This window comes from Buteo buteo, chromosome 1 (assembly GCF_964188355.1).
Source record: "Buteo buteo chromosome 1, bButBut1.hap1.1, whole genome shotgun sequence".
In the NCBI taxonomy this organism is placed as follows: Eukaryota; Metazoa; Chordata; class Aves; order Accipitriformes; family Accipitridae; genus Buteo; species Buteo buteo.
The window spans coordinates 32,268,671-32,290,643 of NC_134171.1; the positions used below are offsets into that span (position 1 = coordinate 32,268,671).

Below are 21,973 nucleotides of genomic sequence, written 5' to 3' on the forward strand. Positions count from 1 at the left end.
ACACTTGTCCAAGCCACAAGACACCAGCTTCTCAAGGAGTATGCTGTGACAGACAGTGTCAAAGGCCTTGCTGAAGTCAAGGAAGATAACATCCACAGCCTTTCCCTCATCCACTAGGCGGGTCACCCGGTCATAGAAGGAGATCAGGTTGGTCAAGCAGGACCTGCCTTTCGTAAACCCATGCTGACTGGGCCTGATCCCCTGCTTATCCTGGACTTGCCATGTGAGTGCTCTCAAGACAAACCGTTTCATAATCTTCCCCAGTACTGAGGTCAGGCTGACAGGCCCGTAGTTCCCCAGATCCTCCCTCCAACCCTTCTTATAAATGGGCATCACACTGGCAAGCTCCAGCCCTCTGGGACCTCCCCTGTTGACCAGGATCGCTGATAGAGAGTGGCTTGGCAAGGACCTCTGCCAGTTCCCTCAGTACTCTTGGATGGATCCCATCAGGTCCCATAAAATGTCCGAATTTTTAATAGTACGACTAACAAAAATGATGACAGAATCACCTTTTAGAATACCATGCATGAACAAAGCAAATCTTTGGAAATTTTTATCTCAAAGTTGTAGAGCAATCACACTATCCACTATGCTTATTTTCAGCAAATCATATCCACTTGAATACTGCATACTTAATCCAGAGAAGCATGCAAGAAAATCTATCTTCCAAATTCTGTTTGGAAAGGTAATTTCTACCAAACACATGGCTATCTGAAAAGCTTTCTAGCTGTGCTACTTTATCCTATACTCCTAACCTACTTCATCCTAGAGATGCAGTCAGCTTCTTAATAGCTTTAATCAGGATCAAGGGATGTCCATGGCAAACTCTCTTGTCATCTTGTGTCCAGGAAAATATTTTACTTATAAATTCAGTTGTATAATACTGAATTAAATTACTAAGTTTCTTTGAAATTCCATTAATTTAAAGTATATAGGTGAAAAATGTACAATTCATATTCACCCATACCTTGTACGTGATGGTTTATAACACATGCTTTTTGCACAGCAGTTGCATAATCAAAACTATCATTAAACCAGCTATGTTAAAAATGGTACAAAGCATAAAATTATTCATTTTAGCTATAGTGAAGATGTGTTAAATGAAAATGTTGGGCAGTACATACAATATGGATACAGAAAATTATAGTACTGTAACCCAGATTAATACTAACAGAGATTAAATTTCAAGACAAGAACTGTGTCTATTTTGAATTTGTACAGTGTCTAGCTTGACTTACTTATTAATACCAAAATAACAACCATGAAAATTGTATGCTTTTAACATTTTGCTTTTTAAAGTCAATGATGCCTTATACTACTTTATTATTATTCAGGAAAACAAACTATAACCACTACTTGGAATTATAATAAATACCACCAAGAACTCACCAGTCTTCCAAGGTTTAGATATGATTATAAAGATACAATTTTAAGGATGGAAGGGTAAACGCTCCATTTACCAAACACAGTTTAATGCTGATCAGGTAAAAATCTTGATACTGTAATCACACGATACAAGTGTTGATGATAAACTGTTGATGGTTGTTATTAAGAGATGAGATCAAATTTTCTGTATGTGATAAGAGCGCACACGTAGTTTGGGTGGGGGTTTTTTTTGGCATTACTACAAAGCTTGTTGCTGTGGAAATTGCTGCTCATCCTGGGTAGCATATTGTGGTTTTTTTCACTGTTTGGAGAACATGTACAGTCATTACAGCTTGCTGGCCAGTTCAGGTTTACCCTACCAGCAGATTGAACCTCTTCTCAACTAATTCTGTGGTTATGCATATTTTACTTTATAATGCACTGTATCATGGTTTTTGCTGTGGGAAAGGATATTCAGGTTTGAGGTCCGTCCTTTTCCTGAGTATTTTCCACAATGTCCGTCTCCCTTCCAATTTTCCATAAAATGATGTAATAGTTAATAATGCTTGTATGATACTTGTGAACATAAGAAGTGATGTAGAAAGTCATTACTATTGAGACCAGACAAACTAGAAGTTATAATTTCCCTAACTGCAACAGTTTCCACCCAAGCATTTCTTTAGACTTAGTTTTTAGATTTTTAAGAATATCTAATACTGCTCATTACTCATTTAGCACTCAAAATATGTGTGGGACTTTAACCCTGTGTATTAAGAAGATCATACGTTCTTTCTTTCTTGGCAGTAAAGCGCTCCGCTCCCACTCCTATCAACAACAATGAAAGTAACACAAACATTAAAACCAGGGTGAAGCTAACATTTGCTTTGATTTGTCTTCTGTTTCCAGCCATCTACAATGCATTTCCATTCAATCTCAACTTACTGAAACATATGTTGAAACTGAGATGCAGGAGGAATAGTAACTATCAACAATACTGAAGACACAACTAGTTATATTTTTTCTCTTTTGTGTGCTTATATCAGATGTAGATGAACACTAGCAGTTGTGTCTGGTTTCTAAATCACCTTCCATGTCCACCTGGCAGACAGCAAATTCAGACAAAGATAGATAAGAAATCAACCACTTTAAATTAAATATAGGGCGTAGATTTCAAAGAGAATTACGATGAATTTGTGATCTTTGTAGATGCAAAACACAGTGAAATTCAATGTACTGTCTTCTGATTCTTCAATGAAAAATTGGTTATTTAAACATTCATTAAATGCAGGGTATTTTTGGATGACAAAGAAAGTTACTTTTATGGGAATGTGTTGATGCTTCTGAGATTGGAGATAAAAGGGATAAAGCATTTTTAATAAACTTTCAACCCCCAGCTAGGTCTAAAATCAATATTTGTGAAATATACACCTAGATAAAATTTTGTTAATATTCATAGGAATGTTAAATATTATATTATTTTGGCCACTAGAGGTCTCAAATTTTTCAGTGAATGCAAATGCAATAATGCAAATGAAGGCCTCATACCAGCTGAATAGAAGCATAGAGGAATTTGAATAAAGAGAGCTTTCAGCTGAGAGCAAGACATCTACACAAGCAAACATTCATGGCAATCAGAACATATTCTGTGTTCTGTTTGCTGAGGAGGGGAAGGGACCATCTTTGTTATATCAAAAAAGGGTGAAAGTAGCAGCTAACATGCACACACACACACCCCTCTCCCAGCTGGGTCTGTCAATAGTTGATGGTCATGCTATGGAGATGTCAGAAAGGTACTACTTTTAGGAGAGGGTCACCTTCGAGGTTTCCTGGTCTGAATGATTACATATTCAGACAAGGGAAACTGGAGCAAGTGCTGGGCCAGAAGAAGCAGTGCACATATTTGTTACCTTTTGTAGCATCAGACTACAGTGAATAATACCAACTGTCAACATAAATTATTAGCATAGGGATAAGCCACACATTTATATAAGAGAAATACATATATATAAAAAAAATGAAGTAGAACCATCTGAATCAGACAACAGGTATGGTGGTAGCATGTCTCTTCCTTCTTCATGATCTACAGACCCACTGGTATCCATAAAAGATTAGTGATATTACAGGTTTAGGACTTGGTCAAATGGAAGCTCACAGGAAAATTCTGCCATCCCAGCCAGATTTTACTTCCAGGAACTTCATGAAAAGACACACCTAAAATATTGTCTGTCATCTTTGCAATGGATAGAATACATTTTTCCCTCAGTCTGCCTTCCTGGTGCATCTTGATGGTGGAACCCAAGTATATGTATGAAAGTTGTATAAAAGTTGCAGCAGGCAACACTCTCCATGGTACTTCTATACAAGGCCACAACTGCACAAGAGTAAACCTGTGCTTTTCCTTCTACTATCCCTATCATGTGGTATTTTATATTGGAGACTTTCAGAAATTACATGGCTAAAGAGACCTTTAGTCTTATCTGATAGATCTGTCCATAGGTTTCATCAGCTATGAGCAATACACATGGATGAATGAAAGTAAAATGTGCTTCTTGAAGGTTGCTTGAGCTTTTAAGTCAATACATTTATTTTGCTTCTGTAATGGCTAAAAGCATGTGCATTGTCTGCTCCTGTGGCTCAGCTGACTGGTTGTAACTTTAGCTATAATAATCACTTATATTGGTCCTTAGATAAGAGAGCTAAGCAAGCCAAATGAAGATATGCCAGGCACCCAATTGTGTGTGTAAAACTTCAGACTGTATGTTTTGCTCTATTTATAATCTCATTAAGTCTAGTTTATTCAAAACATGAGCCAGATAGTTGAACTGAAGCTTGTGGCTTCAGCTGACTGATTTTTCTCATAATACTATAAATGTAGTATTATCATATATAAATAATATATAATATAAATATATAAATAAATAACGATATATAGAAATGGCTACATTTAAATTTAAATTGTTAAATGAAATATATTTAATATGAAGTAAATAATAGAGTAAATTATAAATAAATATATATTATTTTTTATTACCAGCCTTATTGCATTATCTTTCTTACAGTTGTTTTCCTGTATTGTCCAGGAATCTTTCTTTGTGACATCAGTAAATAGCTACACTATGTTAAATTCTTCTTATAGCTGCCTTTATCAACTTAGTTTTCACTGACAAGTTCAGATGTCAGCTCATGCAAATGAATTAATTATAACTAATGTATTTTTGAGTACTCCAGACTCTGAATGGGAATACAAAGTTTATCATTTTTTCTTCCTCATGATGAATGCAACCTGAATAGCACTGAATCCTAAGAGAGTTTTCCAAGTTTTCAGCATTATTCTCAACCCTGGAATTTTTAGCTTTCTGTGATGCAATCGGTTTTTATAACTGAAATAATTTACAAAGATGATCATATACCTTTCAGAAGCTGAAGCTTACTGAAGCAGTCTGTGCATTACATTCCCATACAAAATCAGTGGGAAAGTTTCCATTGTCTTTGTTAGGTGAGTTAGGTTATAACATTACTGTTACATTGTTTGGCCACTACATGTTTTATGAAAATTCAAAGTTGCCTACTAAGTAACTGAAGTATATCATTTACAGTGTATTCCACTGAAAAGAAAAAAGAGTTAAAAAAAGAACAATACATAGTATGAGATACCTGACTACATGCTGTGCTTAATGAACAGCACATTCAAATTAAATAGCAAAGGCATGCACAAGAGAGTAAGGGGAGTATGAAATTTCTTCATTACATAGATGAAACTCAAAGACAAACCAGGAGTGTTGAATTTCTCCTTGGGAAATATAACAACTTGCAGATCAAAAGGTCATTCATTCCTCTCTAAAACTGTTTCTATTTATCATTATATATTTCCTTTAGGTCAGACTTTTAATCTGATTTTTCTATTGAATCTGTTAAAAATTTACTAGAAATTCTACTGAAAATCACTTATCTGTACATCTTTACAACCTTGCTTTTTTCTTTTCTTAAAACCAGATCTGGTGTTTGACTTGTCTGCATCATTTAAGACCTTGTCTCTCATCCGTGTACTTGCTAAAATAATTGTTAATAGTGTAAGCACCTATCTGCTGCCTGCTTTATCATTCTGAGGTGAACTGGACTGGAACTGAAACTGAATAAAGTGAAATACATTCATGTCAGCTAACGGTTACTTACCTTTTCTCTTCCTGATTTTACCCTGTGACCTTTTTTACTAACTATTATGTATCTTGCTTTGTGAAGATCTAAAAGGAAAAGCGTTTCAGCTTTGTCTTTCTCAGTAGTAGTATTCTCTGTAGGCATTAGACACAGTCATTCTGGAATTTGTTTCTACTCTGTAGGTATTTTGAACATTTTTGGTGGATATTAATATAAATTAAAAGCTAACTTAAATATTTCTACTTGTGTTCTCTATATACACTTATTATTCAGAGGTTAGTTTTCAATCATCTTTTTTTTTTCTTCTTCTTCACATCCCCCCCAATTTTATTAGAAAGGTACAAGCTGTTTTTCCAGATGCTTTTGGCAGTTTTCCATGGACTTCAAATATAACCTGTTCTGACTAGAAAGTATTGTATAATATTATTCACAATGTACTGAATTAGACTATTAAAAGGCTTCTGAATGCAAGTTAAACCTTTTGAGAAAAATAATTGAATTCATCGCATTTTGAGAGAAAACTGAAACAAAGGATACAAGCTACCAGAGTACTTAGCAGCTTTCTTGGAAAAGGAATGTTAAAAACCCCTGGTTTACATTTTTATAAAATGAATTCAATACTGATAGCTATAGCATAGGGAGGACTGGAAAATCTATTTTTTCCAAAGTGACTGTTTCTTGGATAATCTGCTTTAGCTAGAGAGTACAAATATGCTGAAATTACCTATGCAAAAAGTGTTAGCATTTCATATAATCACACTTTATCTGAGAAAGTTTTAATGAAAGAATGTACAAAATATTAAAAGATACACAGGATTCCTCTACAAAAAGGCTACCACTGGGCACTCCTGGGTAGTAAAACGAGTAAAAAATTATAACCTGATGACCAGAAAATGATAATTTTAAACCCTTCTGCTACCTGGTAGATCAGTGAACTGCATTTGCAGATTTCCGAACAACTAACATCCACTATGATGATAGCACAAGATGATGATGGCTTAGCCCAGCTCTCAGGATTTTTGTATTATCTATTTAGGGAATGACTTGTCTCCTTGCCCTTGACAGTGGGACAAGGGCCAGGAAAGCTGCAGAAGCAGGATAAAAGCAGATTTGGTCTCAGCTTCTGGAAGTGTCTCTTCTGATTAAGGTTCTCAATGGAGTTCATTGTTGACTTGTAACATAGAAGATGCAATTCAATTCACAGATAAAGACATCTACCTCAGATTCCTACCCTGCTGACACTTAAATTCTGCATCTTTATCTGTAATTTGAATCACTCCAGATTGTATGCCTTTCAAATACACCACTTTGAAAGGTTATATTGATACCTTTGGGAGTAGGATCTTATGGTAACAGAGCAAGCTTAGTACCATGGGGAAGTCTGAAGTGTCCTCAAAGGAACGTATGATTTTGTATCTGGAAAGAAATCTAACCTAGAGGCAGATGGATGTATAAATTCAGATGCAAGACCTGCAGCATAGGTGGAATTTTTGTCTGGACTTGTTGAAAGCTTTTGCTTTGGCAATATGGCAAGCCAACTAGAATTGCTCCACCACAGAAAAAATAGATGTGGTAAATTACATTTGACTTCATATATAAGTTCCAAAGAGAAAAGCAGTTAAAACCACCACCACCACCACCACCAAAAACCACCCAGAAACCAAAAAGACCAAAAAAACCCAACCAAAACAAAACAAGCTAATGAAGACCCAGAAAAGATGAAACTAGAGACAGAAGATTAGCAAAGTTCCCTTTCCTTCTTAAAAGACAGGTAAGTGTCAGAAACATTCCATCATCCTCTTCCATAACAGAAAACCACTTTCTCCATTTCAGAAGCAAAATGGGTAGAAAGCTTTTAGTGTCTGACAACTTTACACTGGTAAAGAGTCCAGGTGCCTCAGTAATACATGTGAAAGAAGAGCAACAAAATAGCTTTTCTATACAAAATATCTGTCCAAAACATCACAAAAGAAAACTCAGAAGTTTTGGGACTCTAATATTGGAATAACTTATTTTAAAGGCAATGTAGTCCTTAATTTTGATTTAGAAAAAATGCTTACTCTGTATTATTTTGATCTACAAATGATGTTAGAGATTCAGTGAGTGATAACTATTCTCAATGACTAATTATTTTCAGATTTATGGAATGCTTTTCTTCACAGGAAGAAATCTAGTTGAAATTTTAAAATATTCAGCTAATCATTAATTTAGTGCCATCTGTTCATAATTCAGCTGCAACTGCAGTATTTATCACCCTAAGAATAATCTAAGGAAAAATAAGGTATTTTCAGAGATATATTTACGTATTATAGAAATTTAAAAAATCCATATTAAATAAACCTTTAAATGCCCTATACCTGCTTGAGACAAATTACATCAAGACAGCTCTGCTCATCTACAAATGGCACAATTAAACATCTCTAATATTGACATAATATGGAATTTGAAACTCCATATTGTTGTGAATGGAGGCAGAATAATTAAAAAGCAAATAAACATAATTATCTTGATAAATAAGCACAACAAACCAGCTATGTTCTAGTTATGGATATTAACTGGTCCTTTCTGATGTGTTATTAAAGTTTCAGTGTTATAGATTGAAGTTGGTTTTGGAACTGCATATTTTTATAGGACTCAGACAAAGCATTGCAATAAATAGAAAGTAAACTTCGACATTAGTGTTTTTAAAAACCACACAATAATTACAATATAAGAGTGAAATGTAATTCTGATAGTCTAAAGACGTAAGAGGAAATTCTAGAAAACAGAAGGGTTTTTATTTATTTTTTTTAATACTAGTCATCTAATAGATATGAACTAGAACTTGTGATCTAAGACGCTCATGATCTTGTATGGACAAATAATTTTCATGCACAAACAGACAAGTGTTTCCAAGCTGGACTATCCACTTGCAAAAAATCTCTTTCACATATAGGAACAGGCTAATTTCCCATAGCTCGCTCAGTAAGATAACTGATAGAACTCAGACTTTTTAAAGATAACTTAGCTGAATAAAGACTTTAAGTCTACAATCAAATTACTTCTCATCCGTATTTTTGATAAATCTCTTTGCTGTCACTTCAACAACTTTAATAGCAGCAGCATGCTGTTGAGCTTCTTCTTCCAAGTGTTCTCTGTGGCTCTGAAGTAAAGGAGAACATCAGAACAATCTCACTGCTCTTCTTTTTCTCATTTTTTTTTTAAAATTATGTTTTTGTAATTAAGTTAAAAAATGGCTTCTCATTTATTTGTCCTTATTTTGTCCTTCACCTAAGCCACTCCTATTAGAATAACATATTCTTACCAATATTAATGAGCTGTCTGAACATCAGGAAAAAAAAAGGAGTAAAAATGGAATCTTAATGTCCTGTCAGGGACTTGCTAAAGGTCCAGATGCTGTAAGTAATTTAATAATGCTTAGCACCCAGCAGCAGCCTTGTGAATGTCACAATGCATGTGCAGCACCTGTTTTTGCAGTGAAACGAAGTATTAGTTGTTGATAAACCTAAAGACAAAGAATTAGAACCATCTTTTGAAGATGTGTGCTGTATCCCTCAAAACCTACTTAAATACCTCTGAATAATATCTATTTCTTTGACTTTTGGGATCTCTCTCCTACGAAAGGAAATCACTCCTCCTTCCCTGCTCTGAACATTTGGGTAGTAGTTATGCTGTCTGTATTGGCCAACAGTGTGTGGCTAACAACAGCAGGACAGATGGCAATGGATTAATGTTTAAACACTAACACTTCTGTACCACCATGCAAACCACTAATGACCTCTTCCCACTCAGACTCTACTTCTACAATTAAATCCAAGCACTGCTTGTAGATCCATGTCCTCTGGCATGATACAGGGAAAAAAAATAATATTGAGGATAAAATATTGGAGAACTGAAAGAGAATATCCTTCTTTCTAGTTTTCAGTGCCAATATTCTAGAAAAAGTGGGAACGTCCAAACTTGCATTTAAAATACAATGAGGTAAAGTAAAAAGCCTATAGAGCAGAACAGTAAGTGGAGGGCTGCTGTACCACTGGCAAAATAGCTGTTGATAATTGAAATCTACTTCAGCGTATGTCCAGTCTCACTACAGGCACTCTGGAGTCAAAATTAGCATTGAGATGAAACACTAAGGCATCGAGCTGAGGCTCATACCTAGCGTATCAGACACCCCTCTGCAGAGGGTCACTGCTGTGTTCTTGCTCCTCCTCCACAATCACTGCCTGGAAAACACAGATTTAGTGTTCCCTTTCATCCTTTTCCCATCATCTCTAAAGTGACAGTGGGCATAGAACACTAACTATTGCCCTCTCATGAGAAAAGAGGCCTGTGTCTACCACTTTTCCCAAGGTCGTCCTGTGGGAAACCAGCACACAGCCAGTTCTCCACATGCCTGGCTATTCCTGCCAGCACCAACTGTCAGCATCTGGGGCCTGAGGAAGGCCTGCTACTCGTCCCTCTTCCTCCCCCCCGCCGATTTTTTCTGTACCCCTTCAAAAGAACCATAGAATATCTCAACTTGGAAGGGACCATAAGGATCACTGAGCCCAACTCCCTGCTCCTCACAGGACTGCCTAAAACTAAACCATATGACTGAGAGCATTGTCCAGACACTCCTTGAACTCTCAGAGGCTTGGTGCTGTGACCACTTCCTGGGGGAGCATGTTCCAGGGACCAACCACTCTCTCAGTGAAGAACCTTTTCCTAAAGTCCAATGTGAACTTCCTCTGACATGGCTTCCTACCTTTTCCACGTGTAATAGAAAAAATGTCCAATTTCATAGCAGTAGCTCAATGAAAATTAAGATTTATAGTGAATATATACAAGAAAATTGGAGCAGCTGCAGAAGAAAAAAGAAAGCAGGCTGCCCAGTAGCTGCATATGCCTTGGAGGATTTCTGAAGTCCAAACTTAAGTTGCATATTCTGACTTTGAAAAGGTATCTTTTCCTCCATGTTTTTGTCCTTTCCAAACCAGCTCAAGATTATGGAAAGAAAAACACATTGAAATCCAGGTACTGGACCTCAAAATTCCTTCTAAACATAGATGATGAATAGACCTAGAGAAAATAACCTGCATGTATTTTGTCTATGCTACAAATATTATAGAGAGATAAACATAGATGATGAATAGACATAGAGAAAATAACCTGCATATATTTTGTCTATGCTACAAATATTATAGAGAGATGTATCAGACTGGTTATAAAAGTACAAAGTATGTTTTTCTTTTTGTCTGTCAAAGACAGCAAAATGTGCTTTCCATGTTAGATCAGTACAACTTCAGATATGAACTAACATGAGCTGTACCTTGTATCCAAGGTACAAATAGTTTTCCTGAGCTGAGACTGAGGGAAAGAAAAAGAAAAGAAGAAAAGTTAGATCAAGACGTAAATGTTGAAAACTTTTAGAGTCTGAAGTAGGTAGAAAGAAGAAAAAAAAATATCCTGAATGCAGAAATAAGAGGAAGAGGAAGGTCTCAAGACCCCAGCTCTGGAAGTACTGATGTAGTATTAAATAATTTAATAAAAAGTGATTCTTTTTGAGATTCAAAGAAGATTATGTATAACATGCTAGTGAGGATGATAAAACTTAAAGCAAGGAATCTTATATCCACAGCATACACCTTCTTTGCTATGCTGTTTAGAACCAACAATGCCCAAGCACTCTCATCCCTGAAATAACCACACAGAAATTGCACAGCATTTAATTATTGTCCTACTGCTGCATGCATTTGTGTTTATTCATGGGGGAATTTTAAATTTTTGACATATCAACTGACACAATAAGCTCTTGTCTTTCAGAAAGGAGGTTTCAGCTTAAATAATGGACCATACCGACCAGAAAGAATTGCCACTTGGTCCTAATAAGTGACAGAGAATAGCTCTGCCACTCTTTATTTTTATAGCACAGTTTTCATGTGGCAATTCATAAGGGAGATGTAAGATAAGTTTTACACTATAGGGTATTTCAAATATTAAACAGCAATGTAGTGTTACGTCTGCACATAACATATAATAAGAGTATCATAAAGATATGAAAAATATTGCTTAAAAATTGAAAATGTACCTAAATGATTAAAAGCAATCTGAAGTACTGTGTAAAGTATTTCTCTCTTTCAAAGAGTTCTTGTTACCCAAGCACAAAGTGGCTTGCAAATGGTTGGTGATACCAAGTTTATTTAATAGTTTTATGAGTTGATTATGTAATGGATGTATAAAAAAAGTATTATTTTTCAATCCAGTTAATGCAAGGGCGAGTCACAAGACCCTAATTTCACCACTGCTGAATGTCAAATGTATATATGTAGATTAACACAGAGAATGATACAACTAATTTACAAGTGAAACAGAAGTAAAAACTAGAAGAGTTGTTTGCAACTGTTTTTACTAGTCCATTAACTATTACTGCCTCTTGATGCTGAATCAAAACAAACAAGTCAAGAGGCTTTCTATTATTGGAATGTGACTTAAACAGAGAATTGCAGGAGAAATATGGATGAATTTCAAATAAATAACATGTTAATTTTTAAAACGCTACTTTGGCAGACCCATTGAAGTGCTGGCAAAGAGGTTGAAGTCTTGATCAGATTTCACAATTTTCTTAATACTGCACTTCAAGATAATTAATTAATGGGGTAGATTCTCTTGATAGCTTAGCCAAAGTCATTAAGAGTATATCTGAATATATTTTATATGAGCTCCTATTATAAACCTGTTATAGCGCAGACGGTTTGTAAAAAGACTTTTCCAGGGACTAGACAGACAGAAACAGAGGCGATGTCACATTGCACTGTAAATTATGAGAAGGGATGAGACTCATATTCCAGCTGGACATTTCAACTGTTACGAGCAACATGGCTTGCTTTCTGACTGCCTCTTGGCTCATCTTGCATGCTTTGCCAGGAGGAGACGTAACGCCATATGGCTTCTCAGGCACCGCTCCGTCATACCTTCTGCAGTGATTCCCGAAGCTGAAAGAGATCCTTTAACTCTGCATTTAAGTACAAGGTAGCTAACCTGTACTAAAAGAGGGCAAGTCATCTCACATTTACCTCCGTTTAAAAGATCTGACAATGGATTTGTACCGCAGTCTAGCAGATGAGCCGTATTTTCACCTCCTGATAAACTGTTTATATTCCTATACTTGGAAAGAGTGTTTAGCTGGCTATAAAACTTCAGTAAGAAACATACTATCAAATTTGTATACTCAGAGTGTATAATATTTTGCTGTGTAAGTTATCTAAATGTTCTCTGAATTGACAAGTAACTGACTTAAACCAAGGGGAAACATTAGACAACAGAGTAATTTTCAACAGAAAATTCCATTTAAGATGCAAAAACATCTGAAAGAATGTAAGCAATTCAAGTAACTTAGCACAGAAATTACAAATTCTGTGTTCATTTTTTTTGGATTAGAAAAGGAAGAGGGAATGAATTAACTTTAAGTTAAAAACCTTTGCTACAATAAGAAGAGCCTGATTAATGATAAAATGCCTCAAAAGAATATTTTAAGCTATTACATATTCAGTCTAAAGTTCAATATGAAATACTCCTGTTTGCACATCACCGCAAAAGCTGGACTACTAACTCATCTAGGTACAATAGAAGTGAATTGCGTGCATTTCTGATTTCCACACATTAAAGTGGTTTTAAGGACCCAAATAGGGGGTTTTTTTCAGTCTCTATTTTAGTTAAGGAATACAAATTCAGAGAATGCTGAAAAATGGAGAACTCATTTTTCTGACTTGGGTTTTGCAACATGTCTTCTTAACAATATTCATAATCCTATTGCACCACAGTGGCTTTAAGTACAATTACTTTAATATGAAAATTAGACTAGCAGAATGTTTAATATATTTTAGATTTTTGAAATTTTACTGTAGTTTGGGACTACAGGTAGGCAAACCTCCCTCTAAGGGAAAGGAGAAAGGCTTTATTTTATGTGTTCCTGACAACTAAGTTCTGATCCATATTTGCCCAGTTAAAGGGTAGAAGCAGCTGATGAGGGATTGTAAAACATCATCATCCCTTCTTTCCCCAGCACCCTACTACTGACAATACCAGAACAACCATACAGATAAGAGAGAGAGGAGTTGAGCCCTTTGATTCCTTTTTCCTACTGTGAGGAAAGGGTATATGTGTATGAGCACTCTGAAACTACCCTTGTCCTGCGACACTTAGGAGAAAAGACCTTATGTTTGGAACTACGATGTATGCAAACAAGATTAAAAAATATAGAAATGTTTCTCATCCATTGTTACTTACACATGTTATTACTGCCATTGCCTTAATGGATACTTAGTTCAAGTTCATAATAATCTTAAATAAGTCAATGTTTGACAATAGATAACAAAGATTTAGAGCAACATGTGCACACATATTATGACAAGTTCTACCACAGGTAAGTCCGAAAGCAAGAATGCTTGAAATGCTTTCTCTTGCTTCAGAACTTTGATGTCTAGATGTTGCAAAGGAAACACCACAGGCAACATTTAGGTAATGAATTACTTTGATCACCTCCAAAGTGAAGTGGTAGTAAGATGTGTTACCTGGTAAGGTGTCGGTAGATATAGGTACAAGCAATTGGCATATATAATATAGGTAAGAATGATGAAGGGGACTATTTCCACTCCCACAAGGTTACATACCTGCAGCTTCTAATGTCCAATAGTTTCTGCACAATACCCCATGTACTCTTGGTGGACCACAGCAAGTAAGCAAGCACATTTCTAAGAAAAAAAATCTCAAATACACAACACAGATTTTGTGGTAAATGGATGCAAAGTGTCATCAAGTTTGACAAGTTATTTGACTAGCTATATCTTTTAGCACTGTTATCAGTCTTTACCAGTGCTGTAATTGAAAATTATACATCTGCCTGCTATTTTCAAAAAGTAATTGCAAAAGTGTGATATAACTTTCATCGCTATTCTAGTAATTTTTCTTGATTTGCATGGCTCTAGAGATCTCAGTGAGTAAAGCTACAGGTTCAGGAGCTCTCTAAAGCTGTGACTAGACAGCTCTGGACTTTTATGAGAGTTATGATTCTGTCTTAAAGAGCCCAAAGCTTAGCAAAAATTAAGTGCACATTTTTGCACATTTCAGATATTCAGGGATCTTTATGAATAGAAAAGGGTTCAAGCAATAGCAGAAATACCTGTCAGAAGAAATTATTGCAGCAAGAAAAAAAAGAAAAAAAAAAACCCTCATGAAAAAATGAGAAAGTTGGTGAAGTAATAATCAGATCTGAAGATGAAGTTACAGTAAGTATACATATGGGTTTTAAATGTCTCCCTTCAGCCATATTTAATTTTGATCCCTTTAGCACTTGTCACCCTAATGTCCTCCACTCAAAACCAGGCAGAGGTATACATGATCTGTGCAGACAGCACAGAGGTAAAAAACTTCTGGTTTGAGATGAGCAACTATTGTGCATTTCTAAGATTGGCAGAAAAGAAGTAGATCTTTTTTCTATATAGCTTTAAAGTATGCAAACATTGACTAAGCAGAGAGAAAAGGTTGTGTCAAGGTAATTCAGTAGAATGCATAATGTAAAAGGTATTTCTGAGTAAGGGGTGGGAGGGCAGAGATGTGATTACTTGTCTTTATCCAGCTTAAATACAAAAATCAATGGATGGTCATCTTCACATCTTTATTCTGTAGATATACTTCATGTCTCTGCTCATCTGTTCTGTTGGTCTTAAATGGCATGTCTAAAAACTGAAGGCTGTGAAGTCCTTTTGGAGATTCAGATACAAACTTAGCAGTTTCCTGACCATATGTCATGAAAAGACCAGAGCACAAACCAACATTTTTAGCTCAGTTGGTATGGATCCCAACAGAAAGCATTGCTACACCTGTGACTTTCTCTCTGTACAGTTTTCAGTGTCAGTGTAAATACATTGTACTGCAATAATGGATGCACCCTTGGTATTGTAAGACCTGGAGCCATGACTTGACTTTACACCATTTAAACATGTAACCACTGAATCATCCAGCACTCTTGGCTATCTTTTTTTTTTTTTTAATATACTTTTTCTTTTCTCCTCCTAGATTAGACTGTGTTCCAAGATGTCTTAATGATGCACTTTATGGAAATATTTTGTTTTCCATAGTCACTCAAACAATTGAATACCTGTTATCAAGAGTTTCACTGGAGTTTTTCCATCTTCCTGGGTGATCATACAGCCTTATTCCTCCCAGCCCCACCCCTACTTCTTCACATTAATCTATCTTCCACTTACAGTTCTAATTAGATGCTCTTAAGGTTGTCTTAGTTTTGCATGGCACAATTCCAAATACCACAGAAAGAATTTTTAGTTGTCCTAAAATTTGACATGACCAGTAATTTGAAAGTCAAAGACAAGACACCAGCCTATTTATTGCCTTGTAACATCACTTATGTCCTGTGAAATACAGATAAAATGCCAATAATATCACATGTCTAGGAAGTGCATTATCATACACCTGAATGCACAAGCATCCTTCTTTCTTTTCAGAATATTCCTGCCCTGCATATAAATTTGTAGTCTTTTTTTTTTTTAATTGTTAGAATTTAACTTTTTTTGGAAGTTAACAGATAAGAACATTTCAAAGTTGTTAACTAAATAATTTTTTTCCCTGAAGCATAATAATTTACTTTTTTTGTAGTTTAAAAATATTTCTCCTCCCTGCTTCCTCCACTGTTTATTTTCATCCCTTTCACTGGGCAGCCACGCTCACAGCTGCTTCAGCATGCAGCACCAGTGAAGGTACAAAAAACATTTTTGAAGAAGTCAGGGACTTTCCAGAGCATATTTACAGCTAATAGAAAAAAATATTTTCTGATGTCAGCAAACCTGGTATAGAAAAGTCTCCTCCCCTGCTCTCAGCAGATGTTTCCATGCTTTTTATTCCTTTTTATTCCAAGGCAAAAATAAAAAAAAATTGTCCTTCTCTGCTCTACCTTACACAACAAACATTTTTAGAAGAGAAGGCAGAAATAATACCTTCTGAATTTTAGGTGCCTGTTAATTTCTTTGATTTCCAATAGTAGAATCTTCAGGCTTTTACTGGTTGTACTGGTAGTTATGAATATCTGTACTAAGTAAGAAATATTAAATAATAAATAAACAATAAGGAATATTTTAATATGCATTCAGTACTGTGTGAGGAATTAATAAAAAAGAAACAGATTTATATATTTATAGAATAAGAAAGAATAAGAAAGAATAAAGGCCATATAGCCATGAAAAAGAAGAGGAAGATAAAGAATAAGAAATAATGTAAATACAATAGACACTCTGCAGACACTCTGCCCCAGCTGCACACCAAGGAGCTTACAGGTGTTCACTCTAATGATGGTAAGGTAAGAACACATGTTTTCTTCAGGCCTTTATGTTTTTACAATATTAACCTCTAGTGTGTTGCCTTTAAGTAGGTCTATCTCAATACACTCATACATTTTCAGTGCTGGATTCACTTAGCAAGAATGGTGTCAGCAATCAAAATATCATATTTATTTCAGCCAATGGGAATGTTTGCCATGGGCAACTCAACTTTTAGCAATTACCAGCTGAAATAGAAGGTTTTAATAATACAGCTACTAGATGAAACAGAACTGCGTTCCATAAACACACTGGGCAAGTACAATATGGCTACAGCAGGTGTTGGCTTAATTTTCCTCATCTGTATCTGCTAGCAAGTCTGGTTACCTTTGCACACTCATTTGATGTGGTCATTCAGGGAAATCAGTACAGATGGTGTGTCACTGTATGCACTTGCCAAAGATTTTTTTACCGCTTGAAGCCACTGTTTCCAGCCAGTATGAAAGCTCAGTGTGGATTACAACCAGAGTTTAACTTAAAAGTATTTGTGAGCATATCCTCAGCACATGAGGAAAAAAAGCGGACAAAACACAACTTAATCCAGAAGTGAAAAAAATGAAAAGTCGCGGAGTCTAAGGAGTATCTTACACATCTATATTTGTATATTTTTCACACCATTCCCAGTCAATATATATTGTTTTCTAACAGATCTAGAACATTACTTTGTACTGATTTTTTTGACCAATATTCTTAAAAAGCAATGAATATCTTCAGTACTGTTCTAGTACTGAAAATATAAAAAATATTACTTCATATTTACTAGCACAGCAAGTATGATTTGTGCTAAAAACACACTATAACATGGTAACATTAATAAAAGCAAAGAAAAATACATGAAAAGTGGAACAGATATGTAGAGGATTTTTTATTTCCATTTCATTTGAAACTTTGATCTGCTATATTTTATACTTCGCAAAACATCAAATGCCATTTTAATGAATGACTGTCAGCATGGTTACTTTCCATTTAAATTTTGTAGTGACTAGGAAAGCATTTGGATTTTTGTTTTGTTCTGGGTTTTTTTGTTGTTTTTTTTTTATTCTGTTTCTTCAACTGTTTTCAATATATGCTGTTAAAAATACATTGCAAGAGTAATGAGGACAAGCCATTTCCCTCTGAAGTAATGGAAGACTGACAGAACTTGTAAGAAAATTATGGTTATTTTCCCACAGAAATTGTTGTTGAAACAAGTTTTGCTGAGATTTTTTTTTAGTTTGTTTTGTTACAGCTGTCTCAACAATAATCATTTTCTATTAAGCTGTTTTTACTATTTTGAGGCATTTCTACTTTCTCTGCCTTCAGTTAATGCTGAATCATGCCCTTGTGATCCCTTGTATGCATTGGTTTTTGTTTGAGTATGGTGATGAGATTTTTTTCCTGACTATTCAGCAATATTTTATCTTCAATGTTAATTAATGAAACCTAGTCATAAAGCTAAACTGATATACATAACAGTCAATAAAGAACACTCACCTACTGTCAGTTGTCCAGTTAACTGTCCCATGTGATTTCTTGCATTCACTGTTACATTTCTGTCAGACTGTAAGACCAGTGGGCTATCCTGGGAAACATGTATAAGACAATAAATGAGAGAACAAAAAGTTGAGGTAGAATTAAGTTAGAACTAAATATAAACATGCATGCTGAGAGGGGAGTTGTGTCAAACATAATAGCCTTTTTAATAATTTCATAAAGTATTTTACAAATCAAATTTTTATACTAAAAAACCAGTAAGAATAACATTTTAAGCTTAAAACCTTTGTGCTTAAAACCTTTGTGCATAGAAACCCTGCTTTAGAAATCAGTTGAACTTAATTTATATAAATTGGGCCTTATTTCCTGAGGATATTACAAAGTTACAAATCCAAAAAGCCTTAACACAAACCTGTTTTGTTAGCCTTTTCCATGTATTACTAACATATACTTTTTGAGCTACCTAACCAACACTATACTACATTATTCTATTAGCCTGTACAACCTATAGTATTTGGATTGCACTTACTAAAACCTTACAAACACAGCCATGCATTTCTTTGAGGGTAAATGATATCACTATTCTCAAAAAGCAAAGAAAGAGAGCACTGGATAGCGAGGTCATATAACACACAACCCTGCCCCACCACCAATAGTATCTGACAGGTAGTATTAGTAATCAAGCTGATGGAGCACAAAGACAAACACTGTATGATATTAAGTACGATCTTAACACTTTTGGAGTCAGTTTGCAGCATGACTACATTGCTGTCAGCGTCCTACTAGGTTTAAGCTTTTGAAAAATGTTTACATATATATGCATAGGCATATCCCGTGTCCAAAGCCAGCTTAAGGAATCTCAGAAATCAAGACAGAATCGAATTTTGCTTCTTGAAGAATGAGGAGCCAGGCGGACTCCTCCAGGAGAAGGACACATGCACAGGAAAGGGGAAGAGCTTCAACAGAGAGCCAAGAGAAACCCACCATTAAAAAAAAAAAAAAAAAAAAAAAAAGAGCTTACTGATCCTGCTGTCATTGGCGGGGGGTGAGTGCATGAGAGGAGGGAAAATTAGGATGGCGGCTGTTGTTGCAGAGAGGCACTTTCCTCCCTGGAACCACCTGATACCACACTGTTATTCCCCTGAAGCTTGCAGTGAGACCTTGGGTACATTGCTGTTTCCAGCAGTCTGCCAGCACTTACCTATGCTTAGGTAAGTTTATCCAACACCAGTAAAACACCTGACAGAAACAGCTGGGGAAGTGCTTTAGGTAGGAATGACTAAGGGCTAGGAAAATATTTCTGAGAATTTTTATATACCAGTTTTATTCTTAGATTCTTCCCTGGGCATCCATTATTGGTCATTCCTGGATTGACCATATTAGGTTAGATAGACTTCTTGTGTATGTGTGTGTCACTTAATATATCAGTTCTTCCTGTTCTTGAAAGTTTTTTAAGAAGAGAAAGAAAGGAGTTAAGGAGCCATGTATAAAGATTTATTTTTACCTGAAGGATGCATTAGGTTTGCACGTAAATTTTCTATACCTTATAATCCTTTCCTTTGAATCCAGGGCTTTCCTCTGCAAGAAACACTCTTCCCAGTTGTTTTCACCATGATTATTAACTTGAAATGATACTCAGTTCCCTGGGAAGTCTGAAATTATTCTGAGCTAATTTTTAATAGTTCAGGTGTGTTTCATCTCTCGCTGGACCATGCTATGACCTCTCTAACATCCTGCCAATTAGCTCTGCATCACGGAATCTGGCAGATGAAAGTCACTGTTTGGCTTGTCCATCTTTCTATATAAAAAGCCATAATTATCAGTGAGACACTGTGTTCAATGTAACTGGTTTGAGCTAAACATGTGATGCAATCAAGGGAGCTTCTGGCAACAAAAGCAGCTGCTAAGGACCTTTTTCTCAACACTTGATTTGATTTCCACTTTCCTTATGGTCCTTTGAAGATCATTAGTCTGGGCAACTGCTGCTCTGGGAAAGGAGGTTGTCCTGATAGACAGCTGCATGGCCAAAGTATATTTTTAAGGAGCCCTTTTCACTTTTGCTTAGTCAATATTTGGAGAACAGTCTTCCAAGTTAGAATAATCTCACCCTTAGCAAGGGAGGGTACTGCCATGACTATTTTTGCTGCTCAGCTAAGGGTTTGGTAACTTATAGTTCCAAACACTGTTCATAGTCTGATCTGAAGGTTTCTTTCACCTTAGGAAAATACTTATAGTTAACAAGATTCTCAGGCTAAAATCTGCCTCTCGGGTTTCTTGTGCTCAGGCTCTAATTGTAAATGAAGACCTTGGGTATCAAATTCTCAAGTACAGGATGATAAAAGATTAAGTGAGCCAAGCCTTCTTTCTTCTCCTTTCCTTGTCTTATTTGAAAGATAAAAAGAGGGATGAAGAAGTTAAGAACTTAAATCTATATTCCTTAGTTCCTGGATGTCAAATATAGAGCTGCAAGCTTAAATTCCGGACCAAAGAAAACCCAGCAGCAAAACTCCTGACAATTTAAGCAGTCCAGCATTTTATCTGCACTGTTTACCTGCACTTCTGTTTTCCACAGGAAGTGCCTAAAGATAGAGGTTCAAGGTATTCAAAGGGAGTCTACTCAGAGGAGCTAGCAACTCAGAGGAGACTTAGCTGAAATCATTGGAATTACAGATCTGTTAAGACAAGTATGAAGTGAGATGAGTGTCAGTCATATGAATACAAATATATCTACAGAACAAAAATGTTGGATGTTTTTCTCTCTGGATCACCAGATCTGCTACTCTTTTCATGTGAACTTCAGCTTGCAATTTAATAGACTTGATAATAGACTTGATAGTAAAATACTTTACTGACATTATACAGCTGTATATCAGATCTTCCATCAACAGGTGAACATAAAGAACATTTTCCCTTACATGTAATAAAGTAATGTAGTGCTATAAAATCAGCTCCGTGTATTTCTGTAGCTCAGTGTTATGAATATCAGGAACAGATATGCTCCATATTTAGAATATAATCATATACATGCAGTGTAAAAGTTGTCATGAGCAACTCCAAGGAACATCCTTGAAGAAGTTCTTAATCACCTAATATTTCTTGACAATGAATCAATTTGAATGCATGAGAAAAAGAAATAAAAAAGCAGGTCTCTCTTGCCCATCACAAACTTTCTACCCCTGGAAAAGGCCGTGCCAAGACTTGCAGCCCCAGCCCCCTGAGTTCAGAAGCTGTTCTTGCTGACTGAACTTGCCGTATGGGATGCTTGAACAGGGAGTTTCCTGAGGTACAGAAAACTTAGACCACTTCTGGATTACCAGTATTACTTGGTCTTGGAGCAAAGTAGTCCCTAAAATCCAATACTACAATTTGCTAATAACTAAAATATTGTAGAGGGATGCTCTTAGGGCCATGAGGGCACCACCAGCCCTTACTGGCCCTGCCCAAACTCCCCAGGGCCTTCCCCACCCCTGGGGGAGCCCATTTCAGTCCAGTCCCATTTGAATCCCTCCTGGCAGGGTTGTCCTGCCCTTAGGGAACAGTCAGCCCTCACTGTTCCCCCACCAATATGAGGACCTCAAGAACTAGCTGATGTTTATGATACTGTATGAGATGAC

The 21,973-nt window shown here is 35.9% G+C and overlaps 1 protein-coding gene across 1 annotated transcript in view; it reads right to left on the reverse strand.

Annotated features, from left to right (window-relative positions):
- The window catches only part of SGCZ (sarcoglycan zeta), a 522,780-nt gene that overhangs the window by 56,136 nt on the left and 444,671 nt on the right, over positions 1-21,973 (reverse strand). The window contains exon 4 of the mRNA XM_075026628.1: positions 18,360-18,447. Coding sequence (XP_074882729.1) covers positions 18,360-18,447 — 88 coding nt within the window. The remainder of the gene's footprint in view (positions 1-18,359; positions 18,448-21,973) is intronic.